Source organism: Sphaeramia orbicularis, chromosome 13, assembly GCF_902148855.1.
Source record: "Sphaeramia orbicularis chromosome 13, fSphaOr1.1, whole genome shotgun sequence".
NCBI lineage: Eukaryota > Metazoa > Chordata > Actinopteri > Kurtiformes > Apogonidae > Sphaeramia > Sphaeramia orbicularis.
In genome coordinates, this window is record NC_043969.1 from 29,444,005 (window position 1) to 29,470,863 (window position 26,859).

The following is a 26,859-nucleotide window of genomic DNA, read 5'->3' on the forward strand; positions in this document are numbered from 1 at the left end:
TGAAGCCAAAATATTAATATGATAGTTCCAGTGTTTTCTATGTATTTCAACAAATTTTGTAATTTGTCGGCAAAATCAAGCTAATATGGTAAACATGGTATGGAGATCCATTTGAATGGTGCACACTTTAAATATTTAATCACAATTAAATATAAATATTTAATGTATTACTGCCCCCCCACTTGTTTATATGATATAATATGGATAGATGAGCACACTATGGTTTACTGATTAGTCTAAGGACTAACTGAATCAGTTTATCACCATTTAGGAGACATTTTCTTACTCTGTCTAAAGTAATTATTTTGGCAACTACTTTTACTATACTTGAATCACTATAAAGTTGAGTACAGTTTCTGGTGTCTCTGTCCACATCTGCCTCTCAGAATGCATTTGTAAGACATTCTCCCAAAAGATGATTTCTATCTGCTCTGGTAGATTTCTTTTCTGTTTGTTTTTACTGTAATAAGGCACTTTATTACATAAATGTGGGTGAAATGAGCATTTTTGTTAATGCTAGAGAGGGTAGGAAAGTGGTAAACATATTGGATTTTGGTAATAGAAAGCATAATGCCATTGATGTTCCATGTTGTCACAATATCCCTAACTTGCGTTTTGAATAAAGATGCCGCAGAAAAAATAGAAATACAGGTACAAGATGGATGAGGCAGAAAAAGGGGGGCCTTGTTTGTCATCTTGGTTTTTAAGTTACAGTAACTTTCTAATTAAGAAAACATTTGCTGCTGTGCTAATGAACAACAAACTCTTTCAAGCAGAACAAACAACCTAAAAACAATCACACATACACACACACACACACACACACACACACCTACACACACATACATACACACGCACGGTCCCACTAGGACACCAGCCCATCTGTTTGCTAAGGGAATCTTGCTTTCCTCTAGCACTAGTTAAAAAGAGAGTGGGAAAAAATGCCTCCCACACACACTAGTGAGTATGCAGACATGACATCATATTTTTCTGTGCTGAGTCTCTGCAAAGAGTGTGGGCAGGTGTGTGCGGGGAGCTTGTGTGTCTCAGTGTGAGTACACTGTGAAAGCCAGTGCAGACTGTGTATATGTGTGTGTGTGTGTGTCAGTGTTTGTTCCTGTGTGTCTTTGTCTGTCACTTAGAACTTCAGGCGATCTAAAGACATCTCTGCATTCATCGGCTTATCTATGCCTCCACCCTCGCCTGACTTTGTTCCTCTCTCCCTCCCTGTCTTCTCCCTGTTTATCTGCTTCTCACTGTTTATCTGCTGCTCATACAGCCTTTTTTTTCGGCTTTTGTTTGACTGCCATGGCCTATGAGCACTGTTTAATTCTTTCCCACATTCCCTCGGGAGAAGGGAAACTGTGAGGGGAGTATGGGGGTGAATCGGGGGAGGACAAGGGCAGAGGCACTTCATTAATCAATCAACTAGCTTTGAAAATTTACCTAATTAACAGCTAATTACAGATCTGGGCACACTGCCAGCTGGCATCCCTTTCACCTCCACCAATTCGACCCCCGCGGTCGCCCAGATGACAGTGGAGGTAAACACCCCTCCCTCATTCCCTCCTTTTCTTTTTCTATTAGTCTCATTCGTGTGCCCACTCACCCATCTCTTTTTTATCCTTCACAAAAACAACAGATCGTGGCAGATAACTCACACAAGTGGCAGGTAACTTCTTGCCACCTGTCTCGGTCTCATGTCGTGCCATATGGTTGTCTCTGTGATATGTTTTTCAGGCGGTCTTACCTGGGAAATATTGGTGGTCAGAACTGGGTCTTGGAAACTCTCCGATGGCACCGTTTCACACTGGCGGATATAGTTTTTGTCTCGCACCTGCAGGTTTCCTCTGCGGGACATACTGGCACGCCAGGCTCGCTGGATACTGTGGACATCAGTACACAGAGTACTTCAGGACATATACATATTGTGTGTGGCAAATCCAAGTATTGTATACTTGAGTACAACACAAATGTACTTGCATTTTACTTTTTACTTAATTTCCTGACAACTAATTTTCAATTTACCATGTCTGTCCAGTGAAAAGCACATAATCAAATCAGCTTTAACATTATGACCACTGACAGACAAAGTGGCTGATTCATTTTGATTACCTCATTGTAATGGGTCAGTGGGTGGGATACATTAGGTATAGGGCTGGGCGATAAAACGGTAACGATATATATCGCGATATAGAGATATGAGACATGCTCGATACAATTTTGACTGAATTCATTCGTTCATGGTTTGACAGACGTGAGAACAGCCAATCATAATTAAGTAGCGCCACACCGAACCAATCAGGCTAGAGCCACTTCAAGTTAGGTTGACGCACACAGCGGAAGAGCAGCCGCAGCACACATGCTAATGTTTGGGCTACAGCAGGAAGTAATGAATGTTCTCTCGGTAGAAAATATGACCAAGAACTGAGGCGACCAAGTAATTGAAAAGCATGTTGTTTCACTTTCGGTTTACGCCAGTTATGGCACGAAGGTACACAGCTCGACAGATGGAACACGCACACACGCAAACCATACGGCCATATGACTGAAAATGAAACTTAAGATGCTTATAGGATGGGGGTCAATTAATCTTAAAATGGGGGCTGGGGGGAGATGAATAAAACGGGGGAATAATACATAACAGTGGAGGGAGGGACTTCTCCATACCGTGATGTATGTATTTATCTCTCTCTCTCTGATGTCTTCACAACTAACTTATGAGTAAAGGAAAATTTAAGCTTGACAAAAAATAATGATTTGACTTATATCGTGATACATATCGATATTGTCTGATATGAAAAAAATTATCATGATATGATCTTTTTCCATATCGCCTAGCCCTAATTAGATGGTAAGTGAACATTTAACCCTCGAAGTTAATGTGTTAGAAACAGTAAAACAGGGAAGAGTAGGGATCTGAGCAACTTGGACAAAGCAAAAATTGTGACCAAATCACTGGGTCAGATCCTCTCCAGATTTTGTTCATTCCTAAAAAAAGTATCTAAAGATTAACACCCGGATCTCAACCAATCCAGCATCTATGGGAGCAGGACATTATTACCACCTGTCTAATATTGTGTAGGTTCCCCTTTTTCAACTAAACCAGCTGTGACCTGAGGCCAAGACTCCACTAAACCTCTGAAGCGGTGCTGTGGTATCTGAACCAAGACGCTAGCAGCAGATCCCTGAGTCTCTGGAGGTAGAAATGGACTTCTATGGATCAGATCTATTTGTCCAACACCTTCCACAGATGTTTAATTGTTCTGAGATTGGGATGTCCTTCGTTGGTCCATTTTTGGTTGGTACTAAAAACTGCAGACCAGGAACACTCAACAAAGACCTGCAGTTGTGGTGATGCTCCGACCCAGTCACCACCATCACAATATGGACCTGGTCAAAGTCACACAGTTCTGAAAGATCATTTTTGCTGCTTCCGACACATCAGCTTTGAGGATGAAATATTCAGTCACTGCCTAATAAATCAAACCCAGTGAAATGTCCCATTGTAATGAAATAATCAATATTTTAGCAGCGGTCGTAATGTTGTGTCTGATCTCCAAATGACTTGCTAGAACCCTCTTGAATTATTAGCTTTAATTGTCAGAATGCTGAAAACAGCCTGTTTTTCTGAGTTCATGAAAAGTTGACTTTTTCTTGATATGTGGATCTCACAGAACAACTAAATCCTCCTACAGACTGTAAGATTTCACCAGTTTTATAAGTTCAACAGCAGCCATTGATCTAGTAAACTTGTGACCCATGTGCGATGATTACATTTACCAAATCTCATCTAATAATATAGGTAAATGTACAAGAACAAAATATCATTAGCAGTGTTGGGGAAGTTACTTTTAAAAAGTAACTTTTGCTCATTACTGCTTTAAAAAGTAATCCATTACTTTACTTAGTTACACTCTATGGAAAGTAACTTTTTTTACATTACTCGTTACTTTTACGTTACTTTCATGTTGCTGGGCTTTGGGCAGAACCACGTATCTGTTCCTAAATATGTAGGGCTACATAAAGTTCTACTATGGAGGACATAACAGGTATTTATTTTGTGCTTTTTGTTTTAAAAAATGCCACAAACAGAGCACTTGACAAGAAAACACTGGACTACCATAGGCTTCAACACCACCACTAAGCCCTATCAAATAATAAAAAACATAGCCTGAATACATCTTATGGGCATATAGGTGAACACAAAATACATAAGGACTTGTCCAGCTCTTGTTTAGTTACCTGCTGAAACGAGGTGAAATGAGAGCTCATGACCATTGCACTACTGTGACTGTTTCACAACTGGATAACTATTAGATGTTTACATAGAAAATAATACGTTTGCGCATGCCCGATGGTTTGTGCATGCACATAATTCTTAGGGGGTAAAAAAAATTTTAGGGTAAAAATTGTATGTGACACTAGTTAAATCTGTCCCTACGAAAAGTAACATTGTGTGGAATTGAAAAAGTAACTACGTTTCGTTACCAAATTTTCAGTAGTAACACGTTACACTCCTTTTTTACCTGAAAAAAGTTACGTTACTGTAATGTGTTACTTTGCCACTGCTTTTGCTGTTATTATAGTATCTATAAGTAAAGTAAGGCCTCCAAAATCAAGGGGGAAGAGAAGAAAGAGCACAGCCACACTTTGAGATGGCCATCCTAAATTTCTCAGGCCATCTATTAATCTCCATCACCTTGCGACATAGGACCACCATTTTTTATCCACCACCAAAGACTTTGCAGTGTTTTGTCATCTCAGGTCTGGCATGGCCTGTCATTGCACAGTATACACTCAGCTTTATAAAAAATGAAGTTTAAGTAAGGTTTTGAAAGCAGAAATTTTACTTATCAATTCATGACTCCCTCCCTACATTTGACATGATATATTTCACTTTGGCTGAAGTGTTATTTTTCTTACTCACATACTTTCCTGGCCTCTCCACACCCCTCACCCACATCCTCAACCTCCACTGACCGCTCTGTGCGTCTCTCACTTCTCCCTTTTTTTTCCATCCCTGTAGTCACCCTAACACCAGGGTCCAGGATGGAGTGTAAGATCAATTACTCGATGAAGAAACACATTCACCTCCAGTGGAGCAGAGAGACAGCTGAGCCAAATGGAACAAATTGAATTAAGCCATAACTCGTAGCTCCAAAACCAATACCTTTCCCCCTTCTTTCCTCCATCCCTATTTTCTTCCTTTTTATCCTCTTTTTGCTGTTTTTTTCCCACTACATTCCCTCTATCCAAAGGTCCAGTTTTACCGCCTTCTTTCAAGTTTATTCAAACATTTTTTTCTCTATCCATCTCACCTTTCCACACCCCAATCATGTTAACTCTACACAGAAACATTGGCTTTCTCATTTCTATCCCCGATTTTCAGCAAAGTCAAAGCCTGAGGCGAGAGCTGTCTTTCTCTGCTACACCTATAAAAGCAATGGTCCATGTTTAAGTAAAATAGTGTTAGATAGTGATCTATCAGGGTCCATGCTCTCAGAAGTGCACTCTGACCCTGACACTGAAATCTAATTAAAGGAGAGATTGAATTAAAGCCATTCATAAATTGATCTTCTCTACATAATAAATATAATGCACCTTCGAGGTCACAGGTAAAATGGATGACTCTTAGCTGAAACTGATTAAAAACACAAAGAAACAGAGGCATTTCAGAACATGTTTAAGTCATAAATGTACAAGGAAACTACAGGAAATACTCACATGATGGCCTTTATCTCTAGGTACTGTTTCTCACGGCGATGAGGACTATTGTCATCTTCCTCTTCACACCGACGAGGACGGTTTCTGCGACATAATGATAACACGCATAACAACAAGCATAATCACAAAAAATCAAAAATGAAAGTGGATTTTGTAACATTGTCTGTAACCCTGAATGCTGCAAATTTAATGAGCTTGGATTTCCAGTGATAACCTCCTCTTGAATACAGTATGTTTTTGTGGACGGACTCTTTATAAAGGGTAGGGTCAGAGTCTTGTACTGTTTACAGGAGACACATTAAAACAGAATGCTCTTATTTTAGATTTCATCACAATGCGCAGCATCTCACCTCTCCACCTTGGAAACTGCTTGCCCCCCACTGTGGTTGCAGTAGCGGTGATACCTTTTCACCTCCTCCTGCGCAATGAAAAGCACATATATATCAAGGTTCTTAATTTTTTATGCTGGAAATATTACAGTAGGTGCTGTGCTGAGATAAGATATGAGAAAAAAATGTGCAGCATTTCATAGACTCCATGTAATTAATCCTCCACCCACACATACTGTTGGTCTGACATAGTCGCACATCAGAGCCAAAACAGATCGTTTTTTAATTTATGTTTCTTATCTTTGTTATTAACTCCCCATGTTCTGTTAATATATGCATAAATATTACTAACACATAGTGGCAGGGAAAGCATAGTGCTGGCATTATGTGTGTGTATGCCACTGTTGATGCATAACAGCATGTGTGTGCTTTGCAGGTGCCAACCAGCCAGACACCGAATGTGAGCCAGAGCCGGGGCCCAGCTCAGGCAGCTGTGAGGCCACGGCAATAAAGCTCAATGGGACTGGACAGATGGATGAGCTCTCAAAGCAGCAAAGCGGCTCCACAACAGGTCCAAATATACACTTTTTGGTCTGATTTTTTCCAAGCTTGACTTCAAATTAGTGAGTATATTAATAATGATAAACTTATGTTATGGTTCAATACCACACATGATCCATCCTCAAAGATAGAAATTCAATACAGCCTCATAAAATTCCTTATGTTTGTTGATGAGGCCAGAATTTCTACTCATCACCTCCTCACCTGTGCTCTTTATTTTAATTGTTGTATACTGTGCAAAACTCCCAGGCCAACATTAGGTTTGTTGGTTTGGTAATGTTATAATGACTACACAAATTAATTTCTCAGTCTTTCTATTAATATACAATCTGGATACATGAGAAGTATGTACAACAGTAAAAAAAAAAGTTTCCAGGAAAAAACAGCATCCTATAAACCAAAGTGGTAGTATTTGGTGTGAGCTCCCTTTGTACTTTGTCTTTTATTCAGACAAAATTAGATTTGTTTTATACCATGTTTCATTCAACACATGTCAGATGTTTATAATTATTTGTGCTGCTTCTTGTCATGCTAAATACTGACTTTAATATTTAGAACCCATTTAGCTCGGTTTTTTGTGTGTCTTTTAAAGCACATGTTCCAAGTATTTTCTTGTATCTGAAGAAAACAGAATGAAAAATAAACATATATGCTCATTTCAACCCTGCAACAAACCTAGAGGTGGCCTAAGACTTTTACATAGTACTGTAAATGTACACATTTTTGTAAGGAAGGAAAAAAGTGGAAAAGGGAGCGTTGGGTATCATCCAGATTGTAAAGCCCTTGAGGCAAACTTATGACCTGAAATATTGACTTGATTTGTTTAGCCTTGTTTAGATAAGAAAATCATGAGTCTCATCAACCTTACTTTTTATCTGTTGTTTTAGAGTAAAATGCACATAAAACATTTTGTTATCTTTTACATAAAACTAAATTGAAGAATCGACCCAAGTATAAAAAGTAAACATCTGAACTTGGCTGCAGTAATGTATAATCAATTGACATAAAAATCTGGTTTGTGATTTGTTCTGAAAACAAAGACTCTTTTGTTCAGCAACTTTCTATGTTTTCAGGCTGCAGGTAAAATTCCTGCCAGATAACAGTGTGTAAAGAGCAATGTTTACTGACAACACATGAAAATAAAAATGTACACTATGGAAACCTAACCTGATGTTTATTGAATCACTTCCAATGACATATATTGGCTTGTTTTCACTTATTTCTAGTGTATGCATGCATCTGTGAGCTTGTTTTTTCTATGTGCAAAGTGTTGTTTGTGAATTAGTTGACCAGTTCTCAATGTTCTTGCTTCTCCACTGTGGATTAGGTGTTCAGGATGCTTGGAAAAAAGCCAGACACGGCTTGAATCATAACAGTGTCAGAAAGTGTTACGCTGTATTAACCGTATCCTACATCCAGATGGTCAAGCTAAAATTGGAATCTATGAGAAATAACAATGTGCTGACTAACTTGGGGGTGAATGCAAACACAAACTGAACATACCCTGAGTTGGTCATGTGCTTGTGCAGCTGCTTTGTTTATTCAGTTTTATAGCAGCTCTCTATTGTGTATTTACAGTCAAACATACGGTCTTAGATTTCTGGAGTGAATAGAGGGTGCCAAGTAAGAATACCATGGGAGTAATTCTGCTGCAGCTGATACCAACAGGAACATATTACCTGAAGCTTATATATGTATATGAAAATCTAGTCAACCAACACAACTCCAATGATTGGAAAAGCTTGGATGATTAAAACTGTCCTCTGATGAATCTGTAATACCCATGTATGCACAGCTTGATCAGATTTTTAGATCAAATCATGAGTAATCAATACACTGTGAGGTGACAAATGGTGAACATATTCAGTAATAATCTTCATGTCACTGACAAATGAGAGAAAGAAGGAAAAGAGGTAGGAAGAGGAGAGAAAACAACACCACATAGGAGGGAGTCTGTTGCCCTTTAATTGATGAGTTATTAAAATCATAATTTCTCAGAGTCCCAGTTCTATCACAGAGATCGATGACCAGCACATTAACACACACTCTCACACGTACACACCAAAATAAAAAAGAAAAGCTAATTCCCTCCAGTATGTGAGAGATGGTCACTCAGCTCTTGTGTCCTGACTAGTGTGATCTCTGCAAGATAAAAACAACAAACCTGAGAGGACAGCTATTCTAAGAGAAAAAAACATGTCTGTGTGCACACATGGCATGCAGACACACACACGCATCAATCCCATCTCAGAGGATCTGAATGCAGCGTGGCGATGCATTAGACATCTGCATCATCTCATTGGATGGCTGGCTGCAACTCCACTTGGCGATCAGTGGAAGGAAATGTCCAATCAGGAGAGGAGCTGTACCAGTAGAGATGCTCGTTAATCGTAACATTGGAAATCAATTTACATGCGCAGTGCGTGCAAGGAGTAATACTGAAGTCAACATTTACTCTTTCGCCTGAGTCACTGAGTACAAAAAGAGCCTGCTGAGATGTAGGTGTAACTGATGTGCTTGTGTGATTACATGATCTGAAAAGCTATTTGCTATGAATGTAATGACTATGGGATTAAAACAAGTACTTTCTACTAAAGGATGCAAAGGCTTTTAGGTTATGTTGCTCAAACCTTCCGTTGTATATGAGGAGAAAGGATGTCACGAAGAAACAGGAGAGGGACAGAAAAATAAGCTCAAGCTTAGACCACTGTAGTTACACAGACATCAGTACAAGGCAGGTGGTGTAAAGTGACCTAATGCAGTGACGAGAACATTTAAATCACATGCATATGAATCAAATGATACAATCCATCATGAAAAGGCAAGTAAGTGTTGTCTATTTGGAACCATAGAGGTTTCATGGGTACCTCCCTCACTAAAGCTTCATTTTTGACTGGTAAATTTATAAATGTTTCATTTTCCTCCTAAAGATGTTCATCACAGTTTTCGACATAAATAGGCCTACATTCGAACATTATATACAAATCCAAGAAAACACATGCTTCCTCCACCGTTGTTAGTGAAAACTAAAGGTGGAAATGTTGTTTAAGCCTTTGTTTGTTTAAGACAAAAGATATTTCCTACACTATTAAAAGTCTATTATCAGTGCATGTGTTGTGATGACTGCTAGTTATCACATCCCACGGTGGAAAAGTCACATAATAGATCACATCCGGCTCCAAAGTACTTGCCGTTTCATAAATCATGCTGGTAGATAAGTCTTAAAACTTAAGTTATAATTAAAGCTGAGTGGAATGGATCTGAATGGTAAGCTGAATTTCTGTCAACTGACAAACAAAGGTAGAAGCTGTGATTTTGGCCACAGAGATGAATAGTAAGCGAAACTGGGAATATTAGGATTTAAGGAAGCAATGGTGTATCAATGAGGCAGAAAAGAAGAGCAAAAAGATATATCTGAAATAGCTTAGGGGGAAAGACATCTCATGAAGAGTTGTGGTGGGTGGGGTGTGACAAGTAGAGATGAAGGACATGTGAGAGTGAAAAAATGATCAGGCAGTCTATCAAAATGCAGAATGGAGTGGTTGGGACTATTCCCTCTGCTACTATTTCAGCTGTAGATAGCTGCACTGGTTAACATATGGTAAGAGAGGAACTGAAAGCATGTTATCTTCATTATATACACACACACACACACAAACACACACACACACACACACACACACACACATTGCCCATCTTTGGTGAGGGGGCGTCGTTCAGTGATCAAAGACTGAGCTCAAGTCATTTAGACCTAACCAGCCTTCCAAGACATGGTAATGGGATTGGACTGAAATGACTAAAAATTGGCTACAGAGAGCTAGAGAGAAAGAAAGAGGTGGTGTGGATGTTTTGGTGTTTGTTCCTAATACATGCATTGCTGTGTATGTTTTGGAAGGTGATACAAAAGTACAGAGTATTTGGTGGCACACGTATAAGACATCTTTTTTGTACGCCTGTGGCGGTCAGACAGACACCTATCAATCAGCGTGCAGGCTCATCTCAGTCTTACTCAGGTTATTACGACTCAAACGCTCCACGATTGAGTGAGATGGTGCAAACGGCACTCAGCACAGCTCCATCCCACTGGGGGAAGAGACGATAATGCACTTCTGAAATATGACGCCCTTCCCCTGCACTACGCTCCTGCCCCATACGTCCAATCCCTCTACATATCATAGCACGCCATATGTGAGTTTGACTCCCGTGAACTCATGCCCTGCCCTTTCGGTCCCAGCTCTAAACGTCACACGTGTGTTGAATTTCTGCCACATACTCATTATTTTCAGGATGTTTGCTGAATTAGGAGCAAAAGAAGGCTTCATGCAGGATTTTGATGAACGACTCCAAGATTACAACTGCAAGTGCTGTGTCAACAGTGTCACCTGCACTGTATATTTCATGCTTAACCCCATTAAATGTGACCTCCCTTTGGCACGCTGTTTAAATAAGCACTGTGTAAAATGTTTAACAACATGAGCCCGTGGCCATAAAATTCAGCTGTCCCATTGATTACGGGGTAATAGCTGGATAGATTAATGTGTTTCTCAGGGGGTTCACGCCTCAATAATGAATCTGAATCACTCACAGAGACACAGCAAGTAGAGCAGTCTCCATATCCAATAACCTGCATTTCTGTCCTCTCTCATATTTCACACACCAATTACCGGTTAGTCCTTCAACAAGCCCTACATGTCCTCTTTAGCCATCTTATATGAACCTCCTCTGACACTACACCTCACAGATTTAAGCTGGATCAATCTGAAAATGTCATTTTTTGGAACACAAGAAATTTATTTGTCAGGTGGTGCAGTAAAACAGATTGGAACAATCCTTTGGTCCAAATGAGAAAGTTTAAAGGAACATGCTATGAATCACAATAAAATGTATATGTGTGTATGTGTGTTCGGGGGTTGCACCATCATAAGATATTGTAGAGTAGGTCGAAAGCTGTGATGGAGCAGTGCTTTCAGAGCTCACACACTCAATATCCCCTGCCACCGATAATGCGCAACACTACATCACTGGCATTAAATATTCAGAGGCTCAATACAACCAGGTGAACTTGTGCACCTACACTCACCCAATCAGAAAGAAAACATGACATGGTATTTTACTAACTAAAATCTGTAATGTAGATGACCTAGTCTACTCCGACCTGCTGCCTGATTCAACACACATCTGTATTTATATGATCTATTCTCAACTTATAAAGTGGGATGATGTGATTCTTTGAGCTCTAAATGAATGAAGTCATTTGAGGCAGAAGGTACAATATATGGTATTAATGAGACATTTTCAGCTGCTGCCATGAAAGAAACCTTTTAATAGCACCAAAAAGCAATTTTCCAAACCAAATTGAATTCAGTCAGTTGTGCCACTTGAATGGATGAATAAAAGCAACAGCATTCAAAGTAGATGTAGAGCGAAGACACATTGACTAGAGTTAGCTTTCGCTGTCCATGGTGCTGATACTTGTTCCTCCACCTGTAAACCACTGGGGAATAGTTACCCAAAGACTGTCATACTGCAGGGAATGGACCATTTGTTCAAATGGATAGATTGTATATGGGATCCTCATGCTACTGAGCTCTATTTGCATCCAATTATTGCTCCAGGAAGATTTCAGTATCGTTCTCACATCACACCAGAGGGAATGATCACGCATAAAAGCTGCACCGTTCACAGTGAATACACATATTGCATTACATCCTCTTCTTATTGGCTCTTACCTGGTTATTAATACACAGAGCAAGGTGTTTCCTCTCCCGAGTCACAGCCAGACTCCCGCTGCGCTGCCTCGTCTCCTCTCCCTGGTACATGCCTCTGGAAAGACACCACTCAAGTTAAAAAAAAAAAAAAAAAAAAAAAGCCCTCCAAATGTCACATCGGCTTTAAGCATTCAGCATGTGAACAGCCTGTGCTGTCCATGATGTGTCCGGCTGCAGAGAGCACCGTTATGCGGGATGTTACCACTCATCAGTGCGTGTCGGAGCGCGTTAAACCTGGATCTTTGAGCAGAAGCTGAACGCACGGATGACTTACATTTAGGACTGAGGTCAGACTGTGGATGGGACACTAACCTGTGCGTGCCGTTTCTCAGCATGTCGAGCTCCCTCTCCGCGGGCAGACAGAGATGAAGTGAATGAACACTTTGAGACGGGAGCAGCCGGAGAGAGACACACACTTGGAAAAAAAAAAAAAGATCTCGCAGCCAATGGGATGCTGAGCGTGTGCGCGTCTTTATACGGAGCGCGTCGCATGTGTGTGTGTATGTGTGTGTGTGTGTGTGTGGTGTTGATGGTGTCATCTAACTTGGCAATCGAATTTAATCACTGTATTAATTATTCTGCACGCTTTTTCTCTCTGGGGAGGTCCGATCGCATATTACACAGTAGCTCAGCTCATTATGCCAGGCTTTTGAAACACCTCACCGTGTGCCAATGTGTTTGCTCAAATCCTAGATAGGGTTTAGAGCACACAGGTGTGGGCTGGAACAGTAGGTGAACAAACACCTCCATTTGGTGGATTTTTAAATTAAAGCACACGTCATCCTTGCATTGCATTCAGGGGAGCTGGATTAGTGAGGTTCATTTTTTGGTGGTGTTAACAGAATCACCCCCCTCCCCTCAAAAAATAAAAAAAATAATAAAAAAATCAAAGTTGCTCTTATGAATGGAGGAGTTCCACATCTGTCCAGTGACAAACTACTACAAGCGGATCCTTCTGCCGGTCACCTACAGCCTGGTGTTCCTCCTGGGCCTGGCTTTGAACGGGGCCCTGCTGTGGTGCGTTTGCTTTCGGACTCGCCGCTGGAGCAGTACGGTCATCTACCTGACCAACCTGGCCGTGGCAGACCTCCTCTACGTGCTCTCTCTACCCCCTCTCATCATCAGTAATGCCATGGGGGACCTGTGGCCCTTCGGAAACATCATCTGCAAAGGTGTGAGGTTTTTCTTCTTCGTCAACCTGCACTGCAGTATGATGTTTCTCACCTGCGTCAGTGTGCATCGTTTCATTGGAGTGTGTTTCCCCATCGCTGCAGTGCGTCTCCGGACCAGAAAACTCGCTTTTTTTGCGTCAGTCTCGGTTTGGATCCTTGCGACTGCAGAGATTGTGCCCACACTTGGTTTTGCGCACACAGGTCTGATCAATAACATGACTGTGTGTTTTGAAATGACAAGCCCCAGTCAGTTTCAAATGTATTTTCCTTATGGGCTGTTTTTGGCCATAGTGGGTTTTCTGATTCCGTTTCTGGTGGTTCTCACCTGTTACTGCTCCATCCTGAAGGTGCTCTGCTGCAGAGGTTCCAATACCAGGACAGCGGGTATGCGCAACAAGTCCCTGTGCACTCTGCTTGTTGTGTGTCTGCTGTTTGTGCTGTGTTTTGTTCCTTATCACATTGCTCGGACCATCTACCTGTTCGTGAGGGTCTACATGCCTGAAGACTGTTACCTACTCAACATTGTCATGATCTCCTATAAGATGTGGAAGCCTGTGGTTAGTATGAACTGCTGCGCAAACCCTTTCCTGTACTTTTGGGGATCATGGAGACACCGTGAGAAAGTTCGGGCCTGTCTGTGGAGGAGGAACAGAGTACAGCCCAGTGTGTCTGTAGTGGATGCAGGCAGCACAAACAGAACCAGAGGATAAAGATCACAGATTTCACCAGTCAGTAAGAACACAAATACTTAAAACTGTCAACAACTTGTGCGTAATAACTCTTTATTTAAAATAGAAGTGTCACCATTCAACAAGCTAAATATATCCCTGATTTGTCTGTACATTTAAAGTTGTTCCTGTGTCTTTCTATTCAATGTAAAATCAATACTTAACAGAAAAAGTGCAAGTGCATTTACTGTGACCAGAGGTGTTCTCACTGCCCTCTGTCGTTAGAAAAAGGTCGTGCTCCATTTGGAAAAAGTTTGTGACCATCATAAAACAAGTGAAGATCCAACCCAACCTCTGTGGTGTGAAAAAGATAGTAAAAAAAAAAAGAAAAAAAAAGATGATTAAAAACTCAACAAAATAACCACAATAATAGTAACACTAGACTTAAAATACCTAATAATGTAATAATATAATAACCAAATTGAAAAGTGCAGTAGTATTCATGTCAAGGACACTTTGTAAACATGTATTCGTCTATGCTTGCGTGAAGCCAATGTGTTAGAAGAGGAGGCGGCTGAATAAACAGCATCATTTCAGAACACTCCTGTGGGCAAGTGAAGACAGATGGGTGGAGTAATGGTCTGGGAGCTGCAAGCAAAGACAACAAAGATGAAAAAAAACAAAACAAAAAACATCACATACTGGTGTTTAAGTTCATAGTGTAGCTGTAAACCAACCCTTCTAGCTTTTTTTTTTTTTTTTTTAAATGGATGTAAGGCAAATGTTTTTAATGATTTCTATTGAATTGTGTGTAACTGTGCAATCAGTCAATATATTGTGTGTTTGTGTGTGTGTACCTGTGCGCCCAGCCTGGAGAGGTAACGGTTTCGCAAACCAAAAGCAGACATTGGTTTTAGTCTAGTTGATGCATCCATTGTACTGAGATGCCTTTTAATCCTGGAGGAATAATAATAATAATACCATCTTTATCAACTCTACAGCCAACACCACGATGGGCATAACTGTGCAAATATTACCCACAGGGTTAATGAAAATACAGACAGAAAAATAAACCAATATCCTCACAGATAAAAAGAAAAAAAAATCATATCACTCAGAACTCTTATATTTCATTTAATGCCATTATTCTTTCAGTAATCAAGTCTTATTTTGTTGAATGATACACAGGAGTTTAATTTCTCAAACATAATTTCTGAATCATACTTCAGTAACACTCGGTACTTGGACACAAATTTTCTCAATTCAGCAAAGACTGCATGACTTCTACAATAACACCAAAGTGCAATATGTGACCGATAAGAGCATCGTATTTTTGAATATATGAGTGACTTGTGGTTGTTTAATGTGCAGTCATAACATTTTACCATCATACCTTACATGTCAGGCTTTTTAAACACCTTCATGAAATGAGGTAGGAAATGTTCAGTAGACAGTGTGTAACATTGATAAATAAACAGGAAGAAAAATGTGAATCTTCCCACATTACTGGAATGGTGAGAGTTAAGCAGAGTGCATGAATATTTTGTGCATAACGTATCTTTTTCTAATGAGGTAACAACCTCATAGGGGCAATAAACAACAAATTAATTACCTGAGTTTGATGAATGAGCAAACATCATGTACAAAATATCATTAACATGGGGAACAGAGTTTTGTTCTGTTTTTTAAAAAGGTCATATTAACAAAACTGTCTTTTTGTTTAAACCATGATTATCATTAAAAGCTGCCTTGCTATTTCTAATCTTTTCTTATAGCAAAGTTCCGTTTGATGATGCAACAGAAAATAAATTTTTATGAACCTCAGAAACCAGCAAAGAGCGGATAAAGAAATGGAAAGAATAAAGCAATAACGATTCAAACAATAAAGAGCTGAACACGTTTTGAGAATATCCACCATAAAAGGTCAATGATGCATTTGATTAAAATTGGATATGAATTCACTGCCTAAGGAGAGTTAACAAAGGGGGATTTCAGTTGGCAATTACTTGAATGCTGACCAGTAGAACACATATAAATGAACTGCTGAGTTTTCAGCATTAAGGCAAGTAATCCAGTCAGTCTCAACACAATTTTTATAAAGAATATAAAAAGCACCCAAAGTTATCGCTATATACATATAAAATGGCTATATTAATTAGCACATAATAAAATTGGAAAGTGTTTACTCAGTCAGTGATAGGCACCTTCAACAGGTTATAGATCTCATTTTCTGCTGAAAAATTTAGACCTTATTCATTCATCATCTGAACTGCTTTGTCATCAAGAACGTCACAAGGGCGCTGGAGCCTATCCCAGCTACCTATGGGCAAAGGCAGGGCACACCCTGGACAAGTCGCCAGCTCGTCACAGGGCTGACATATAAAGACGAACAACTAATCACTCTCACATTCACACCTATGGGCAATTTTAGATTAACCATTTAACCCATTAGTGCATGTCTCTGGATGGTGGGAGGAAGCCGGAGTACCCAGAGAGAACCCATGCAAACTTCACACAGAAAGCCCCCCCCCCCCATTTAGACATTAAATATGCTTAATTATTTTAATAATTTGGCAATTGTTGTATTACTTTAGCCATTAAAATGGCTAGAAATGAGTTTAAAGCTTTTTATCTTTCCTGTGATTGGAGACACTTCATCCTACACAGAAGGCAGTGGAGGGTAAGTAGTATTACAGTGAGTAAAGTCAGAGTAAAAAGTCAGAGTAACTGCAGAGTCCAAACTGTGATGTGTCCTTTGTCAGTGTGCTGATGCAGCAGTAATATATCCTGTTAACCATAAATGGTTACATAATAGCCATGACCAGACAGTCAGTTCAGGTGGGAAGAACCACAGATGTCAGCACTGGGCGGAGTCAGTAGTGCAGTCCTGCCCCACTGCAGTCGATTGACAGCTCTGGGGTGGACAGTGCATCTTGCTGGCTCAGAAACCCAGGACCATATCTGTTCCCTGATCATCATCATCATCATCATCTGGAAAATATTGATTACAACACAAAACCAACATGTTAGGTCACACTGTTTCACACAGCACTGGATTAAGAAAATACAGATGGTGTGTAGCATATAGAGTGAAAATACACAGAGTGAGACGGCAACAGAGCCAGATTAACCCTCCGTCACATCATGAGCACTTTTTTTGCAGAACTGGGAACAGAAAGTGGTCAAAGATAGCAGAAGCGGTTTGCTTTTATAATGTAAACACAAAATGAACTTATCACAACTAGGAGTTTGTCACATGTAGCACAATTTATGTGAATCTTTTTTTTTTTTTTAAATCCAAGTATAAGCTCATATTTCTTCAGCAGCTCATACAGATCCATTACATTCTAGGCATGGATGTCTTCATTTCATTCATTTGTTTATGATACATGATATCTAATAAGTATCACCTGAAATATCATTAAAAAACAGTATAAATAGACTTTGTTTTTGTCAAACCTGTGAGACTTTGATCACAATTGTAACTTGGGCTTTTTACAATTAGAATATCATATTAATAAAGATATTGGCTGCTAGCCAACCTTTTTCAGACTAATCTGTGGCAGATCATAATCAATCATCATTTCAGTTAATGTGACTGATCTCCTTTTCAAACAGTACGCTTGTATAGCAATAAAAATTAAACATTATTCTGGAGCTCTGTGTGTGAATGGTTTTAGGGTATAATATGGACTCGAAGGACAAATCTATAAGAAAACATCACAAGAGTCACATAATGAGAAAAACACTCGCATTGACTCTAATTATTACACTGAAAATCATGCTGTCAGACTGTTAAATCATTCATTATCATCCCAATGGACAAACTACACCAATTTGAGTCTTAGTAGATTAAACTGACTGCAGCAGGTTCAGCTGAGGACACATTCAGAGCAAATTAGTCCAAGAGCTCTTTCAAGTTCCTATTCAAAATATGCCTGTGCCACTTTATTACATGAGCGGTTGTTCATTATGTTTCTTAGATGCCTGTTGGGTAAGTGGGTGGAAAAGTAATGAAGGAGGGTAAAGGGTCATATCTACTTACTCAGAGTCCGAAGTGGCTTCCTTCTGAAGTTTGGCTCTGGATGCGGCGGACCGGTTCAAATCTCCTCCTGGAGCCAAAGCAGTTGGAGTAATTTAAAATGAGAAGTTGGTAAAAAAAAAAAACAAAAACGCTAAGACAACATGAACAAAGAAGTGGTGACTCAGAGTTGGAGTAGTGGTGGTTCATGGCTGCAGTCTACACTCTTACCTTTGAGGTAATCCACAAAGTACAGCATTACCACTGCCATCAGTGCAACTGCAAAACAGACAAGTATGGGAAAAAAACACACAGTTACGAAAAACTCACTCATAAGGGTTTGATGTAAGTCTACTTGCATACAATGCACAAACAGACAACACTCACTGCAGATGCAAGCACAGAAGAATACTTCTAAAACCAGGTATCCTCTGTTGTCCAGGATGGCTCCTGCTGCCATCGCAATAAGAGCAAGTCCCAGGTTCTGGATCGACTGCATGCTGGTGGACAAAAGGGTTGAGAAAAGGTTGAGACAACAAAAAAATAAACAAATGCCACTGAGTAGTTTAAGAAGATCAACTTGCTGAAGTCAATCACAATTTGAGGTACGTACAAGCCATAGGCCGTCCCCAGCTGATGCTCAGGCACCACAAATGCCACCATGGGCCACAATGCACAGGCCAGTAAAGAGTAGGAGATGCCCAGCAGCGACTGAAAAACCAACACATAATGTATTCAACAGAGTCAAAAGTTTACACATACTGCAAGTACATTCAACATTAAAACTAATTTGTTTAAGCAGTCACTAAAGGTACTGCCAAATAGAATAAAATAGAATAGACTTTGTCATTGTGGGTAACTCCAGTCAGTGCAGCAATATTTACAAACACCAGTGCTACAGACATAAGAACAGAGCAAGTATAAAATTACAAAAACTAAAAAGTAAGAAAAGAAAATATTATGTAATAAAAAAAAATACAATTTAACAAGGTAACATATGAACATATGAATAGAGCTTAGTAGAATAAAAAATAAAACTGAATAAAATATGAATAGGCACAAATTTACAGTATTAACAGTATGTGTATCTATGAACAATATTAACAGTATGTATTACCATGAATAGCAGTATGCATATATATATATATATATATGAAACAGAATGTATAGAGATACAGTATGCATCTCTATTAACAGTGGTTTGATTACTTCATAGTATGCAGTTTGGAAAACCAATCTTCAAACAATTTTGAGTCTTACAAGGACAAAAACATTGTGTCATTTTCCTTGTACCTCAACTATGTAACTCACATTTCTCTTGACTCTGTGAGTTTATATCAAATACTTCAACCACAGTTTATGAATTCATGTTTGTGCTGCTCAAAAATGTGAGGCTGATATTACCATAGCAATCCAGGGGTTCCAGAAGGTGAAGGCCAGCATCATGTGAGCGGCGAGCGTGGTTACCACAGCAAATATCACCCAAACCACATTCCTCCCGGTTTTATCAACCATAAAACCCAAAACTGGAGAGGCAGGAGCTGAGATGATGTACACAATGCTATGAAACACACAGAGGATACAAAGATGAAAAGTGAAGAGATAATATTAAAGCATAAGATTAACAAATTAAGAATATCCTAAAGGAAAATGCCCCCTAATTATACTATTAGAGCATTAAACTAATGACTATATCAAATACATCTGATTGAATGACTGGTTTCTAGAGCAATATTCTTGATAATTGGTTAATGACAGAAATCAACAAGCTACAATAATTGAAATTGTCTATGTGTGAACCATGCTACATTGATATCTTTAGTTTCTACTAACCCAGCTTTAGATACTGAGCATGAACATGCCAGACTAAACTTTGACTAATAATAGAATGTAATGACAAATTTGCATGCCATAATGTGGTTGCAGCAGGTGCCCTAAATGGACTTTTCTACCTGTGCTGAGTTACCTGTTTACAGCTCTGGCTTGTGCAGGAGAAAAGCCAAATTTTTCAATGAAGAACACCCTGTAAGCATAAAAGGAAAGATAAGGAAAAAAGAACACTTAGTCCCACAGATAGACCACTGACCAGATGTTATTTTGATATGACCACATGGTGAGGTGACTGCAGCAGGTAGCTCTCCATCACCATCTGCATAAAAACTATTTGCTCTGTAAGCAGTGGCCCTCAGTGGAAAAAAAACACAGCAGTTGCTAAGTGATTTGAGAGTGGCTTTCAGTGAAGGAAATGCGGGTTGTGATAGGCTCAATTGGTTTTGTTCTCTGCTGACCCATTTATCAAACCTCTTTCCATTTCTGACTCCCTCTCCCTTCCTTTGTGTTTCGTTGACAACACATCATTGTCAGACTCTACAGTTAAATCGCTCCTTAGACACCAGCATTGTGCTTATTTAATGAGGTTTTCAATTGTATCTGTAGCACACACTTTAGCTCGACATCATCTTGTTTAGAAAATTCTCTCCTGGTTTGAGGATGAATTACAATCTTTTCATTGGCCATTAAATTATCATCAGGGCAAATAACGCATCTGCGCTTACAATTAATATGTGCTTATTGCATCTTTTAATTAACTCTGATGGCATCAAGTTTGTAGATAAAAGCATAGAAGAACACAGTAAATACTAAATTACCATAATTATCAGGCTTTGGGTCGGCCTGATGAGATGCACATGCTCAAATGTCCCAGATGTATTTTGTGCAAAACAGGTAAAGATATAATGACACAATACTCACTGTCCCAGTCCAATAAAAGGGAAAATAGCCACATAGTAGCACACACAAATGATGAAGATAAGCCACAGGGAGACGGGGAAGTCTTTTACATCTGTCAGCTTAATTACGTCACCTAAAATGAAAACACACACAGATCAGCTTCAGAATATACAGGATTGGTTTGCAACAGCTGTCAAAAAGGATTCTATATTATCAGTATCAGGCCTGCTACAATTATTATCTTATCATTGCAATTATTCCAGATAATCGTTATCTCGTTAAATAACCATGATAATTGTCTCCATTCACCTGTATGAAAATAGTCAGTTTAATATCATCTTGTTGCACCTCATTCTTTCTTCTCCTGTTATGAATTTAATGTAAAACTAGTACTGAAGCGATTTATTTTGATTTTGCAACTCGGTACTTCACTGGTGTGCTTTGTATATTTCAGTTGTGTCACATTTGTCCATTTTTACTGAGTGTTTGATTAATTTAAATAAATTACAGCCTAATGAGGGTTCCAATGACTCATCTTTTATGAATGTTCACAGCCTTGAGTGCTTGAACATGAGTAGACTTTAGTTCATTACTGTATGAAAATGAAAGAGCAACCTCGCTCATTCTGTTTTTCATTTATTTTCATATTCACTTCAAACGCTCACAAAAGCTATGAAGTTAAACTATTTTCTATGGGCTGTAAATAGATGCAAAATTTGGGGGAGTAATTCATTGTTTTTAGGCAAAACATGGATGGATGAGATTTAGTGATGTAATCATTCCTGACATTCTTAAAGAAACCACATAACAAAAGTGCTGATGTTTGCAGACAGTCTATCCAGTTCCTTATTTGCATTCTGTTAATAAAGATACTTAAAATACACATAACCCATTATGTCAATAATCAAACAAATTACAAATCGAAATACACAGCATCCTGAACACACAGCCTTTTTTTCAACTTCTGAAATGGCATTATACTCACTTCTCTTACTAACGAATAAAAATCAAGAAGGGTCAAAACACACTTTAATTGAATGCCATTCCAACATTTATTTCAATATAAAGTAGCTCCTTGTGTTGGGTAATCGCTTATGGTCCAACTAAAGCAAAAATGAATTTAAAAGTAAAAATGTAAGTCATTGAGCAACACTAATCTGTCAAATTGTCTCTAAAATGTCCTGTCAGGGAGGTTTGGAATACCATGTTTTGACCCAGAAGGGACTTTTGACATAAACACTGTCAATAATGAAAGAGAAACTCACTGCAAACCCAGTTACACACAATAGGATTCTTATAATCATATGAAAGAGTGCCATGTCCTCAATATCCATTACATTTTGGAAACTTTCATGTCTGTGCAGGGCATTTCCTCATGCTACTGTAATACAACCTCGGTCTGAAACTCATCTCTGACTGAACCAAATGATACAATAGGGAGTACATCAATGCAAAGAGTGGATTTAAGAAGAGTCAGTCTACCTTCACAAATTCAGCACAGATTTGAAATTTTAACCACTAGCTTCACATTTGTGAGACAATAACACTAGTATTTAATAAATTATAATGTACAGTACCCAGTAATGAATAGTAAAGTAACATTAACAATAAATGCTGGTCAGAAAACTTCTGAAAATAAATTTGTGGGACCTTCAAATGCAAAAAGAGAGCTGTCTGTGGACACCTAAGAAAAAAAATAAAAATGGCCTTGCAGACGGTGAGGTTCCACACTGACTATGAAAGGCTTTGTATGACATGTTTGGATTGTAGTAAACAGAGAAATGAGGCTGTTGGAATATGTCACCTGTGCTGCCCTGCTCCTTGTGGAGGATCTTCTCTGCTCTTCTGTCAAGTAATCCCAACACCAAAGCACAGAGTAAAGAGAACAGGCAGGTAACAGACGCTAAGGAAAGAAAAGGAAAACTACATCAAAAATTTTAAATAATTGTGGACATTAATAAATATGGAGGTGATTTAAAAAGTCAATCCAGGCTTTGTTTTTTCATGGAGGATTATTAAGGACTTCCAAATTAAAAAGCTTAATGACAATGGAATTTCTTAATCCCTCTAACACGGTCAGATTCTACATTAATTAACAATAGCAGTGGAGACAGATAAAGCATAAGCACACAACTGTGAGATGTAAAAAAGGGGAAGTATATCCAGTGTATCTAAGAGGCAACTGCAGAAAATTACAAGAACTGACATTTCTTCTGAATTGTGTGATTCATCTGCAGCAGCCAGAAGCACTTTTAGTTCTCTTTACCAGTTCTCTATGTCTCTGCTGGCTGTGTTATCTGAGATCATTAGTTTCAGGAAACACATCTAGTATCTCTGTAGCAGAGACGGAGACAAACCATAGAATGTAACATAATCCTTCATTTTTAAGAGCTGCTAAAACAACAGGTTAATACACGTAGACTTTACCTATCATGAGTGCTGCCCCTAGTGCTGTGTGTCCAGTAGAGCCAACAAGGTCGGCAACTTTGCCGTAAACCCAGCCCATGATGTTCATGTTTACGGTGCTACCCTTGAGAGGGACGGAGATAAAGCTGTATTTACATCATGAACATGCTGTCACTATGAATAAAATAAAATATAATATAAAATAAATAGAATATGCTCATATTCAACTCGGAGGATGCTTACCAGTCGAGCCATGCTAAGCTGAAGGCCGAACACTAGATTCAGCTCCTTTCCTTTAAACCAGTTCACTGCATAGGTGTTCTGGGCCACAGCTAAAGACTCTCCACCGATTCTACCCATGAAAGGAAAGCAAACAGGGGAAAATGATGTGATACGTGACGGTAGAGGACCAACATGACCTTCAGATTTTGTGCATTATGTGGATTTCTAGGATACACTTCAGAAAACAGCACAAAAGAAAAACAGTGTGTGTCTACATCATGTATACTGAAAGAATGGATAAAAAAATAAACAGAAATAAAAGAATCTGTGATGTACATAAAGAAAGGGGTAAACATTTAGTCATTAATGTGTATGATTTATTAGAATATGTTCATGCCAGCAAAGTATTTTTAAAAATGACAAAATATTGTTTTTATTTTTACCCAAAGACAAAGCGTCCAACTTCCATCAGCCAGAAATGATTTACCAGTGCTCCGGTGGCAAATATTATCTGTGCAGATATAGAAATACAGAAAACCAAAAAAAGAAAGTCAAAGTGCCTTTTATTTTACCACATACACAAATTTACATAAAACTAGCAATTGAGAAAAAAAAGACTGTTCACAGTGTCCTTCACGTCTGCATTTTAAAATATACCTACAGTCACATATTGTCTGCAATTAACAGAATAATGATACTCCATCCTTGATACTAGAATCCTCTATAAAAAAGGTGGAAAAAAGGAGCAAACCTACCTGACCACCACAGACAAACAGGGAGAAGATGATGGTTCCCAACCTATAGAGAAAATATTGACTCCATTTTAAGTCTTGCTCGTGAAAACATACACTATACTGCCAATAAAACAGCTGACTTACCTGATGCCAAAGACCCTGTCCAGCAGAAAACCCCCCAGAAAGCAAAGAACCACATTTGGCCAGGAGTACCAAGCATACAGCTGCATGAACTGTGCAGTATTCAGGTTCATGTCCTAGTGGATTCACAGAGGAAACACATGAAATTCCCCTCAAACACCTGTTTATTCACTTTAACAGTAATGAAAACATACTGTATATTGTGTAAAATATGAACAGTATAGATTCTTTATACACTAGGATTCAGTATTAGTCTGTTCTGGTTGGGTTATGTGGGTTTCAGAAGCAGAAGATTCATTTTAGGTTTGGATTAGAACCCATAAAATACTTAAGGGAAAGAACTGCAATAAAACACACTGGCCCAGCATAACTTTACAGTTGAAGATGAATTACCTGAAGGACTTGTGTCTGAAGAGCGGCTGGGTTGTCATAACAGAAGTAGCTACCTGGAATATATTAAATTCATATAAGAAACCATGTCACACAGCATGTCTTTCTTTGTTTTTGTACAGACTGTGAAGCCTTTTAAGGAGAATCACTGGTGATACTGGGACATGTAAACCGGGCTGGACTGGAAATGACCCGCCACGACGTAATGTACTTAGTTACTCCATATGAATACAATAACAGGATGTGTAACAAGTTAAAGCTTGTTCCTACTCACCAAACCCCAGGAAGCACATGAATACCAGGACTACAATCCGGTGCAGTAGGTGGCTGGGGTCGCAGATGGCCGGTAGTGGTTTCCCGGGTCCTTTAGCCGTAGGTCTACCGGTGAACGACCCTTCATCTTCATCTCCCAACAGGCTCTGCCGCTCTTCTAAATCCGCCATGTTCGTTTGTTTGGGATTTGCAACAGGAAACTTAACGGCAGGAGGGGAAGACGTAGGCGACAGATCATATGACCGGCTTCATCACGTGGTGTAGCGCGCGCGCGCGCCTGCCGGTCTACTGTTAGAGCTCAGCTTCCGGTGTTACATGCGAATTTAAATGCGCGTGCCCGCTGACAACATAGAAGTTAAATGAGGAGTGGGGACCACCAGACATGTCTGTGTGAGGGATGCGAGTGTAGGAGGGGTGGTCTGTGGAACACGTTGTACTGAGGAACAGTAAATAAGAGTCACAGAGAGAGGAGATGAGGAGGAGGAGGAGGCTAATAGAGTTAGGAGTAAATCAGTCCCTCCAGGATTTCGCGGGATTTTTTTTTTTTTTTTATTTTTTTTTATTGTGGCCTAAAATGTCTGATTTTGCGGCAGCTTTTCCAAAAAAATTGCGGTGAAAGTTGCGATGATTTGAGGCTTTTTTTTTTTATTAAAGTCACAGGAACACGGGCATTTGCAAATGACCTAGAACAGTCTTTTTTGAGTTTTTAGCCTTAAAAAGCACCAGGAAGCCATGATTTTAAACAAAACAGGCTTTTTTTCATTCATTCATTTATTTGTCTGGAGCAGCCAATGAGAGCGCAGCGTCACAGAACGGCAGCCAATGAGAGCGCAGCGTCACAGAATGCCAGCCAATGAGAGCGCAGCGTCACAGAACGTCAGCCAATCAGAGCGCAGCATCAGAGAATGCCAGCCAATGAGACCATAGTGTCGCAGAACGCCAGACAATCAGAGCAGAGCGTCACAGAACGTCAGCCAATGAGAGCGCAGCGTCACAGAACGTCAGCCAATCAGAGCGCAGCATCACAGAATGCCAGCCAATGAGACCATAGTGTCGCAGAACGCCAGCCAATCAGAGCAGAGCGTCACAGAACGTCAGCCAATGAGAGCGCAGCGTCACAGAACGTCAGCCAATAAGAGCGTAGCATCACAGAACGCCAGCCAATGAGAGCGCAGCGTCACAGACCGCCAACCAATCAGTTTGCAGCATCACAGAACGCCAGCCAATGAGAGCGCAGCGTCACAGAATGTCAGCCAATGAGAGCGCAGCGTCACAGAACGCCAGCCAATGAGAGCATAGGGTCACACAACCTGAGAGCCTGATCCTTAGTTTTTCTCTTTCCTGCTGTGCTGTTACACAGTTATAGCAAACATTTTTTGTAATAAATAACTTATATATACAAATGCAATGTAGAACAACATCACTTTCATCCAAATACATGCAGTACGTTAATGAATTTACACTGAAGGGGGGGTTGTGCCAAGGTACATATTCCTGCTCAGAATTACTTCACCTGGCCGCGGGAGCATAATTTCTCATACATCTCAGCCTTCCATACATAGTAAGCCCATTTCCGCCACTGAATAACAATAATAATAATAATAATAATAATAATAATAATAATAATAATAATTAATATTATTAAATAAATAAATAAATACCCCCATGGCAAGTCATAATTATCAGATAAAAAGCCATAATTATGAGATAAAAAGTC

At 39.4% G+C, this 26,859-nt stretch overlaps 3 protein-coding genes across 6 annotated transcripts in view; 1 reads left to right on the top strand and 2 right to left on the bottom strand.

Moving 5' to 3' along the window:
- Positions 1-12,735, bottom strand: part of schip1 (schwannomin interacting protein 1) — a 243,072-nt gene extending 230,337 nt beyond the window's left edge. Inside the window, exons 1-5 of the mRNA XM_030151863.1 lie at positions 12,698-12,735; positions 12,347-12,440; positions 6,078-6,145; positions 5,728-5,811; positions 1,751-1,886 (exon numbers count right to left, since the gene is read on the bottom strand). Of these exons, the coding sequence (XP_030007723.1) occupies positions 1,751-1,886; positions 5,728-5,811; positions 6,078-6,145; positions 12,347-12,440; positions 12,698-12,720 (405 nt within the window). The 5' untranslated portion in view covers positions 12,721-12,735. The remainder of the gene's footprint in view (positions 1-1,750; positions 1,887-5,727; positions 5,812-6,077; positions 6,146-12,346; positions 12,441-12,697) is intronic.
- Positions 12,736-13,289: 554 nt separating this feature from the next.
- On the top strand, positions 13,290-14,267 carry LOC115431095 (P2Y purinoceptor 3-like). Its single transcript, XM_030151344.1, has one exon. The coding sequence runs from the start codon at positions 13,290-13,292 to the stop codon at positions 14,265-14,267; it is 978 nt and encodes a 325-aa protein (XP_030007204.1).
- Positions 14,268-14,971: 704 nt separating this feature from the next.
- Positions 14,972-25,374, bottom strand: mfsd1 (major facilitator superfamily domain containing 1). 4 transcript variants are annotated; one of them, XM_030152772.1, is made up of 16 exons: positions 25,144-25,374; positions 24,873-24,925; positions 24,483-24,595; positions 24,360-24,402; positions 24,048-24,115; positions 23,626-23,734; positions 23,404-23,506; positions 22,781-22,879; positions 20,998-21,109; positions 20,213-20,269; positions 19,651-19,807; positions 18,860-18,957; positions 18,634-18,746; positions 18,478-18,525; positions 18,271-18,337; positions 14,972-17,213 (listed from the first exon to the last, which is right to left on the bottom strand). In XM_030152772.1, the coding sequence occupies exons 1-16, from the start codon at positions 25,310-25,312 to the stop codon at positions 17,210-17,212; spliced, it is 1,413 nt and encodes a 470-aa protein (XP_030008632.1). In that variant the 5' UTR covers positions 25,313-25,374; the 3' UTR covers positions 14,972-17,209. The 4 variants fall into 4 exon arrangements, with proteins under 4 accessions (XP_030008632.1, XP_030008634.1, XP_030008631.1 ...); XM_030152774.1 differs by having other exon boundaries at positions 14,972-17,210; positions 25,144-25,373; XM_030152771.1 differs by having other exon boundaries at positions 14,972-17,216; positions 25,144-25,373.
- Positions 25,375-26,859: the final 1,485 nt, after the last annotated feature.